Source organism: Pogonomyrmex barbatus, unplaced genomic scaffold (assembly GCF_055798465.1).
Source record: "Pogonomyrmex barbatus isolate J1 unplaced genomic scaffold, ASM5579846v1 scaffold24, whole genome shotgun sequence".
Taxonomy (NCBI): Eukaryota; Metazoa; Arthropoda; class Insecta; order Hymenoptera; family Formicidae; genus Pogonomyrmex; species Pogonomyrmex barbatus.
Genome location: NW_028297121.1, coordinates 277,812 through 287,898, shown reverse-complemented (window position 1 = coordinate 287,898; position 10,087 = coordinate 277,812). Strand labels below are relative to the sequence as shown.

The following is a 10,087-nucleotide window of genomic DNA, read 5'->3' as shown; positions in this document are numbered from 1 at the left end:
AACGCTTTGTGCTTTTTACGTATAGAGTCCTGAGTCTTCGCGATCTCTCATGCCGTTTTTTCCCATCGGGCGACGTCTATATTCGCCGTAGCGTCGATGTCCATCTTCGTCGCACAATTCATTGCTTTACACCATGACGAAATCGTTAAATCCTCATATCCACCATTTCTTAACGCGCTTCTTATCGATGATTACAAAACTGTACTTGTTTCCAACACGCACGACACAAGACCCAAAAATTCTTGTACAACATATTCGTGTTCACGTTGTAAACGTGCTTTAGGTTAGTGTCATCCTGCCTAAACAGAACCAAGAGATTCGCGTTATCGTGTATCAAGTGTTTTGGAATTTTAACGTACGTCTGACAGAGATAGAAACAATCAATGTTCGAGTGTGGATCCATGGCGAAATATTCCCTGATCCCGTCCTACTTGTCATAGGCAACATTGTCGAACACGAATATCGAATCGGGAAGCGTCTCGGGAAATGGCACGACATGAGAAGGCGCGCGAACGTATAACGGCCGGAGATTCCATCTTCGACGAGAGGACCGCCGCGACCGCCGTATGGGCGGCTATGAAAGCAAAAACAAAGCTGGGCATGGATTTAAAAAAGAAGAAGAGGAAGATACTTCCGACGGCGAAACGCGGAGGCTTGTTGCCTACTTTTCCGATACTAGGCGTGCTCAGTTCTTTGATCGGTAGCGCGGTAAGCGTCGCGAAAGCAATGAACGCCGGTAAAGCCGCTCGGCGTCAACTGGAGGAGTTGCAACGTCACACTCGGACGATGAAGGGTCATGGATTGCACCTAGCGCCTTACAAACGTGGCAGCGGTGTGATAAAAGAACGAAAAAAAAATCATGGAAGGAAACATTAAGATTGCTCGAGTTACCACTCTTCGGTATCACGACGAACGAGCAGCTAAGCCCCTCGGCGTCGTCTGCGAATACCTTTCTTCAGAGGAGTGTTTATGCGTAACGCGTTACCGTCGAAAGCGCGACACAACGATAGTGGCATTGTAAATCTCGATAACTCGACGAGTTCGGGTACACTGGATCATCTACGCGAAGAGAGGCAACGACGCAGTTTATTTCGACGGTTTCGGCAATCTTTGATCGCCGAGGGAACTCGAGAGATATCTCGGTGACGATATAAATATAACATACAATCGCGGTTCGTATCAGACGTACGATCAGAGCATCAGTTGTGCCTTGTGATTTCTCTCGGAGATTGGTCGCGATGTTGCTAAGCCTTTCGTTCACTGGAAAGAGCGTTCTCACGGCGTACTACTTTTAGACGTACGCTTTAAATCTGAGCGACGACGATTACGAGTTAGGTCTCATGAATTTCGAAACGTATAACATGATACCGAACGTCGATTCTACGAATAATAAATTCTACTACGATGACGACGACAAAACGATCGCGATTCCCGAAGATTTGCACGAGTTGAGCACGATAGACAGATATCTGAACGCCGCTATCTCTCAGAGGCGAAGGATCGACGAGAGCAAGAGGACGAGCGACGATGACGAGAGCGACGACGTCGTTTACGACAAAAGCGACGAGGGCAAGAGGGACACGCAACTTCTGATCATTCGCGCCAACGAGAACACCATGAAAAGCGAGATCAGGTGCGAGTATCGAATCAACTCGCGAAATCGAACAACATTGGTTTGCTCCTAGGATTCTCGTCGTCGCGTGTGATACGACCGAACAAATGGCATCCGTCCGACGAACCCGTGAATATCATGAGTGTGAATATCATTCGGGTGGAGTGTAATATCATCGCGGATGCGTACAGCAACGACGAACTGGTTCACACGAGTTTTCTTCGAACGTTCCTCCGGGATATAAACTGTCGAACGCTTCGACGTCGATTTTTTACTTCCTGATCATCGCGCGAAATGTCATTGATATTACGTGTCGAATTATGTATCAGGACGGACGATCAATCGACTTTCGCGGAGAGAAGATAACGTTGTGACTTCATGTGCGACGACGAAAGCAGTAGAGAGAGATGCGCGAGAGCGAAAGATGCGTTCTGAACAAGTCATACGCGAGAAGAGACGCAAACGCTACATCCGCGATCCTATCACGGAACGATGCGACGAGGAAGGTGCGCGAGGGAAAGGCGAACGCGAGTTGAACGCTGCAAACGTCGCATTCTTAAGGGGTAACATCTATGTAACCGGCCGTAAATGAGGTCTATTTTTAGGAAAAATGAATTTCATAACTTTATTATATATGTAAAAAAATAAAAAAAAAAGTTTTTAAAGTCTTAATTATTAAAATGGCGGATATACAGCAGTGAAGAAGACAGTAAAATTGGCACGATATTTCATAGTTAGCAGCACAAGTGTCGTAATTTTTTATTTAGAACAAAAAAAAGTTTTTTATTTTCTTTACTCAAATATCTATAGAAATACGTAGCCGTTTTTGAAAAAATTGATTTTTAGCAAAATGGCGGAAGTACAAAGAAAAAGTTCCATTTTCGTCACAAAAAAGTCGAGTAAGATCAGCTGTAACACAAAAAATTTGTAACTTATCAAAAAAATTCTACGTATTTCTTTAGAAAATATAATTTTTAAATACTGTGTACTCAATATTTGAAATAAATCGATTAAAAATTGTTCTACTGCTAGGCAATTTGAAAAATGCTGTTTCGAGAAAATCGCGTTTAAAGTTTTGAATGTGAATATTTTTAGGTTAACAATTTAACTTTTTTACTTTTCGTGAATTTATCTTTAGTCCCAAATAAGAAGAGAGTGTGTGCGTCACAGCGGAGCCCGACCACGAACCAGTCGTGAAAACTCGTAATTATTTTGCGAAAAAATATCACTTCAGCCAGGAATCGAACCTGGATCTCCTGCTTACCGGGCAGGCATCTTATCCCTTCGACTACCGAGGCATGTGATGATATTTATCGCAAATAACATGTTAATAACATTTAGAATAACATTTAGAATAACATGTCAACAATACAATGATACATATATATACGTATATTACAATATACATATATACATGTATTCTTTCGAATCCCCACGACCGGTACTCCAGAGAGATGATGGTCCTATTCTCTACAATCCCAGCATAAAGTTGTCCTTTAATTGCCAGATTTTCATCCTCTTTGTCTTTTCTCGCGGTTTTTATGCTCGAACGAGCCTCTTTCGCTGCCTCGCTGAGTGAGCGATCGGAGAGCATGATGCAGTGTTCATTGGCTTCGACGCAAAAATTATAACAATTGTGCTCGATAATAATAACCAGAACTTGGATTATATGCCTAATGCTGCACATCCCATCATTAAATTAGCATACGGCAATGCACAAATATCTAAAACTTTTTTCCGTTCGATGAACTTTTCGGTGACATCGACCACACAGTGACATTAAAATTTTCGTTGCTATTTTGGATAAATTCGCTCAAGCAGCGATTAAACAATCCGTCAAAGCTCAATTCTGTATAAATAGGTTTTATTGCTTTGAAAACTTCTACTGATATTACCGAGTTGTACTTATAGTCTTTCAGTTTTTCTGTAGCTTTCGTTATCTCGCCATGTGCACCACGAGTTAGCATCACTCGGATATTTCCGTGCTGAAGTCAATTGTCCGTTGAGATCTTACGACGATGTGTTACTCATATTTCTTTTCTCATTTTTTCTATTGAATTATAATTTCTTCTGATGGCTAAACCGTAATAAATCACTAGTTGATTGATCAATTTGTCCGTTAGCTGAGCTTTTCCTCTCAGATCTTTCACCGTTTTTTTTAAATTTCTCAGCCGAGTACCGATGCATCTAATTATAAAAATATTTGGACCCTACGAGCCCTGAACATTTCGACGTATCGCGCGGTCGATCCGTCCGATCAGCAGGATTGTGAGGCGCTCGGCGCGGATCGCCTATAACTTTTGAAAAAATTATGTATCGCAATAAAATTACTTGCACTTCATTTTTGAGACCCTAAAGTGTATTTTAAAAGAAAAAAAATCGATTTTTTGAAAATTTTATATAGGTGTTACTTAAGAATCTTTAGATTTTGTCGTGAAAAATTGATATAGCGAGCAACATTTTAAGTACTGGAGGTACCTCGATCTTTGACGATCGTATCGTGAGGATAGAAACTCACTTAACACAACACTTAAACAACACTTACAATCCGTATGCTAACACCACGTTCAGATTCGGCGACGAGATACGAATATCTATATAGCAGCAGGATCTGTACACGTTGCCGTGTGAAAGTTTTCTGTCATCGAGGGAAAGCTCGCGACAAGAGAGGGTGAACTCAATGGCGTGGAGATCGATAAGAGCAGCAAAAATGTCGGAATAACGACTTTGATGAAAAACTAAATGTTGAGCTACGAGAGAGAGCTTTACAGAACTCCGGATGGGAGATCCCGCTTATAGCATTAGACGATTTCAACTTTTACGTGTCTCTTAACGTACTCCTCGGTTTTTGCGAGGATTATAAGCGCATGATGATAAACGCGCGACACGAACTTATTCTGATACGCGCTCGCAACGATAATAATTGCGTGATGGCACATCCGGATCAGAAACCAAAGATCACGCTATTGAAGGTACAATGACGAATGCCGCACGTGATACTAAACATCAACAAACTATCGCTTCTGCGAACGTTAGAAAGCGAATGATATCTGAGCATGGGCTTTCGTTCATGGGATCTGTACGAATTTCCCCTACTGCAAAGTACGACCAAGCATTCGTGAGCGGTAAAAGGCGATGCAATTAGAGAAACCGCGATACGTGATCTTCGCGCTACAGACCGGAAGGAAAAACGTACCGTCGGAAGAGATTTCAAATTCGACGATTGCAAGTTGATTAATGTAAAACTCTATTTGAATTCTATTCCTACGACGATATGAACCTAGATTTTGAGCATAACAAGTTCGCTGTGCTGTACAATATGTATCTGAAATTTACGAGTGCGAGACCTGCGAACCATTCATGACTATCACCAGATTTCGGCAACACGATTCGTTTGTGGTCATCGATTGCTCCCACCAGAACGAATCGATCAAGAGCGCCACCGTTAACGTTCGCGTAGAATTCGAATGGAGAACGTTCCAGCTAACACACGGCTTATTGTCTCATCATTCACAATAGAGTGATAGAGTACCCCAATCCGCTGACGAGCGTCGTGCGTAAACTCACGTAAAACAGGAAACTACGATTTTTCCTTGGTACTTGCAGTATCGATTTCCTTCTCAATGAAATAAACGAACATACACACATCAAAAAAAGTGTTGCATCACCGCGGTTCTAAGAGTTCCTGACATAAAAAATGAAATAGACATAAAAATGAAATAGAGATATACAAAAACAACATTTCAGCTCTCTTTATTGCTCATGAAAACAAAAAATTACAAGTTGTACAATAATAATCTAGACTTTCTGAATTTGTGTCCCAGATTGCAACATACACCAGTACCTCTAATACCCGGTAACACGTCCTCTTGCATTGATGCATGCCTGTATTCGTCGTGGCATACTGTCCACTAGATCAAGGCACTGTTGGTCCAGATTGTCTCACTCCTCAACGGCGATTCGGCGTAGATCTCTCAGATTGGTTGGCGGGTCATCTCGTTCAAAAACAGCCTTTTTTAATGTATCCCAGGCATGTTCGATAGGGTTCATGTCTGGAGAACATGCTGATCATTCTAATCTAGCGATTTCGTTATCATGAAGGAACGCATTCACAAAATGTGCACGATGAGCGCGAGAATTGTCGTCCATTAAAACAAATCCCTCTCCGAAATGCTGCCGATATGGTTGCACTATACATCGGAGGATGTCATCCCTGTATCGTATAGCCGTTTGATTGCCTTCAATGACCACCAGTGATGTACGGTGGTCCCACATAATGCCATCTCAAAATATCAGAGAACCACCACCTCGCTGGACAGTATGTCTAAGACGTTCAGGTTGACCAGGCTGCCTCCAAAAACGTCTCTGATGATTGTCTGGTTGAAGGCATATGCGAGTCTCATCTGTGAATAGAACTTGATGCCAATTCTGACGAGTCCATTCAGCATGTTGTTGGGTCCATCTGTACCGCGCTGTATGGTGTCTAGGTGTCAAAGTTGGACCTCGCCATGGACGTCGGAAGTGAAGTTGCATATCATGCAGCCTATTTCGTACAGTTTGAGTCGAAACACGACGTCCTGTGGCTGCACGAAAATCATTATTCAGCATGGTGGCGTTCCTCTTAGGGTTTCTCCGAGCTGAAATCCGTAAGTAGCGGTCATCAGCTGCAGTAGTAGCCTTTGGGCGGCCTGAGCGAGGCAAGACAGTTCCTTTATTTCTGTACATCCTCCATGTCCGAACAACATCGCTTTGATTCATTCTGAGACGTCTGGAAACTTCCCTTGATGAGAGCTCTTCCTGACACAACGTAACAATGCGGATACGATCAAACTTCAGAATTGACCTTCTAGGCATGGCAGAACTACTGACAACACAAGTAGTGTACTTCCTTCATGGTGTTATGACTGGAACTGATCGACTGTCTTACCCACTCCGTCGCATAGGCACTGCTCATGCATGGTTATTTACATCTTTGTGCGGGTTGAGTGACATCTATGAACAATCTAAGGTTGAGTGACATCTATGAACAATCTAATTGTGTTATTGATGCAATATATACATTTGACGTCAGTGTTCAGGAGAGCTTGGAACCGAGGTGATGCAACACTTTTTTTGATGTGTATATAAAGAAGAAGAATGGAGCGCGAAGGTATAGAGTTTCCCCCGTCTCGCGACGATGTCGAACGTACCAGTCTTCGTCAATTTGCAAGGTTTTACCGTTCGGGAAAAGTTCACGGTTAAAAAAGTGGCGATATTAAGGAATGGGAAGGAGTTGACTCATCGAGTGTTTCGAGAAGCGATACCCTGGAATCTTCTCACGAAGGAGAAATCCAGGGCATGCAGGGTAACCGCCAATTATCACGGTCTGCAGTGGAGCAACGGCGACGTCGCCTACAGATTCTTGAAATCCATGATTCGAAGCGATGTATGCGATCGCGAGAGCGTCTAGACAAATGTACGTTAAAGGTTTGGAGAAGAAGAAGTGATTGGAAGAGATTCTCGGCGACGCGGATCACGACGTGATTGTCGAGACTATCGGCGCAGATTTCGAGGATATAGGATGACATTTGTGCCTTCCATTGCGAGCGTCATGCGAAAAATTGCGCCATGGAGAACGTGTGCAAACTGTACGATTGGCCGAAGCGACAGGAATATGTCGCGGAATTGTAACGTTGCGTCAACGATTTATTTGATCAAAGTATATCATGTTATATATTATATCATATTATATCATATATCATATTAGCAGATTATCAATTATATCAAAATATTAACCATATCAGAATTTTATTAGTTGTATGAGATTATTGATTGTATTGGAATACTAAAGTAGTATCGAGTTAATATTGAAATGAAATACTAATGTTAATATTGAAATAAAATGCTTGTATCGAACCTATAAATGCATGGGAAAACCGGGAAATACATAGAAATAAAAAAAACATTTGTACGCAATATCTCTCCTTTTATTTCATCCCAATTTTACATCCCAAAGAACAGAGCAACAAGTTCGCAATCGATAATGTCGTTACGATCGAAAGCCTGTTACATATGACTCTCGAGACATTCTCAGCGGTAGATGCGATATCCTTGAAACGCGCCAATTTTGTCCATCTTTCCTAGTATCTTGGTCAACGAGATAACGGATTGACGCAATGCTCGAACTCGAACATGTTATTCATCGTTTCTTTCGACATGCAATGCTTGATGCAATCTCTCCTGCCGCCCTGCAGGGGGACCCATTGTTCTCTCTTCGCCTATTTGAAAAAAATGCGGCTTCGCCACGCTTCACTCAGAGGGAATAATTGGTTTTTCCGGCTCTACTTTGCAACGAGAGAAACCGTGTAGCTTCGATGACGTTGGCGACTGAGAAGTGATGGAATCGAACAAACGTAAGCGGTGGATCACTGGCGCACCAGGAGGATTATTTGTATATTTGCCAATGGCGTTGGAGGATGTCGCCGCTGCGGTCCGACCTGCATCCATTAAATGAGAGACCAACATCGCTCTGGAGTACCGGTCGTGGGGATTCGAAAGAATACATGTATATATGTATATTGTAATATACGTATATATATATATATATATATATATATATATATATATATATATATATATATGTGTGTGTGTGTATCATTGTATTGTTGACGTGTTATTCTAAATACATTATTTGCGATAAATATTATCACATGTCGCGGTAGTCGAAGGGATAAGATGCCTGCCCAGTAAGCAGGAGATCCAGGTTCGATTCCTGGCTGAGGTGGTATTTTTTCACAAAATAATTATTCAATTTTCACGACTGGTTCGTGATCGGGCCCCGTCGTGACCACCCTCCCTTCTTATTTGGGGCCGCAGACTCGCTTTCCAGACGTAATATCGTCAGGTTATTGATTCTTTCGAAACGCACGTTATATTTCCAATGTGCGACGGGGCCGAAAAGGTTCTCCGTTGGTACTCTGCAGATACTTCGAGAGAAAATATCTCTTCTCTCTGCAGATACTTCGTGTCGTTGTTCAAGAAGCTCCTTCCACGACATCAAGATCTGCTTGCCATCTATCTGGGACTATCTTCCAGAATAATGTTTACGCGCGAGGAACGTTCAAGAATGACGCATAACATCGAGAAACTTGTAAACTCCCGTTTTAGTTAAGGGATATCTTCGTTTTAGAATTCTAACTGGACTAATCATACTACTGACGTTGTTATAATTCGACGTGACCATCCTGTTGAGCGTTCTTTTCCTCTTCCTCGCGTCGTTGTTCTTGTCAATTCAATGCGTCTCGAAATCTTGCGGAGTGTTCGATACCATCTTTACGACCGGAAAGATCGCGCGACACTTATCGTTCGTTTCGCTCGTAATTGTTTCATATTCTTCGCTCTATACAATGTATTTATGAAAAAAAATATAAAATACGCGTTTCTCCTTCCTCTAAATCGTCCTCGCTCGAAAATATGTTCTCATCTGAGCGAGTCTTTTCAGAAGAGCGCATAACTATTTCGAACAGTTTATCCCTTGGACACGATACCAAAAATCTCCGCGTCGAATTTACCGGCCATAGTTACACTTCTGGTAAACTCGTTGTACTTGAAGAATTGTCGTTTAATGATAAAGTACAGATTACCGTTGATGTATCGAACGGCGGACGTTACGACGGGTGGAATCCCCGAAAATATTGTGTGCAACGAGTTATGTCTGACGGCTATCATCGAGCAGTCGTCGATCTCAGCCACGATTTCATCGTTGTAAATCGCGAACATTCGTCCCGCATTGGTATTAACTATAGCGTTGATTCTCGCGTTAGGAGGAAGATTTATATCCTTCAGTTTCTTCGGCCAACCCGATATTAGCTCGAAACTCGGATATTCTATCATGTAAACTGTATCATGCGGAGTGTTCGATACCATCTTTACGACCGGAAAGATCGCGCGACACTTATCGTTCGTTTCGCTCGCAATTGTTTCATATTCTTCGCTCTATCGTTCTTTCTTCGCTCTACGAACAATACGAGTTGACTCGAGGGTTGTCGATACGCGCCAAACGCGTAAAATTATTGGAAAGGAAACGCAGATAGTTCGTCAATAACAACGATCTGCTGTAAGATTTTCTGCTGACCGACCATAAGTGGCGTCGATACGCCACGTACATTCTGTCTTCTAACATTAACACCGCGTCGATGCGTCGTGCACAGATCCACGTTTGTTGAGCCATCTTTATCGCGCATGGCGATCGTGATTGTCGCTACAGTCGTCGTCGCTGGTATCGATCTCGAGACTTCGCTCTTGTTCTTTAAACCGTATAGATTCTGAATGGCGAGAAAATTCGCCTCGCTCAAACATACGGGAAAGGTCTTAGAGGAAACGAAGGCGTACATTATCGAATTCTTCTGGGGACTGTGGTGTAATCTTAAAGCGTGACCGATCTCGTGCGTCAATGTATACAGTAGATGAAGTGTGTCGATAGGATTAGCGGTCAGT

The 10,087-nt window shown here is 42.5% G+C and overlaps 1 protein-coding gene across 1 annotated transcript; it reads right to left on the bottom strand.

Moving 5' to 3' along the window:
- Positions 1-3,302: 3,302 nt before the first annotated feature.
- Positions 3,303-5,495, bottom strand: LOC148936290 (uncharacterized). The gene is made up of 3 exons (XM_089078574.1): positions 5,457-5,495; positions 3,652-3,822; positions 3,303-3,597 (listed from the first exon to the last, which is right to left on the bottom strand). The coding sequence occupies exons 1-3, from the start codon at positions 5,493-5,495 to the stop codon at positions 3,337-3,339; spliced, it is 471 nt and encodes a 156-aa protein (XP_088934700.1). The 3' UTR covers positions 3,303-3,336.
- Positions 5,496-10,087: the final 4,592 nt, after the last annotated feature.

Excerpts from the sequence above, each read along its gene's own strand:
- LOC148936290 (XM_089078574.1), bottom strand. The coding sequence starts at position 5,495 with ATGCATCAATGCAAGAGGACGTGTTACCGGGTATTAGAG. Across the intron at positions 3,823-5,456 it reads CGTGTTACCGGGTATTAGAG|GGTCCAAATATTTTTATAAT; the intron begins GTACTGGTGTAT and ends CAGGGCTCGTAG. Across the intron at positions 3,598-3,651 it reads ATTCAATAGAAAAAATGAGA|CACGGAAATATCCGAGTGAT; the intron begins AAAGAAATATGA and ends AATTGACTTCAG.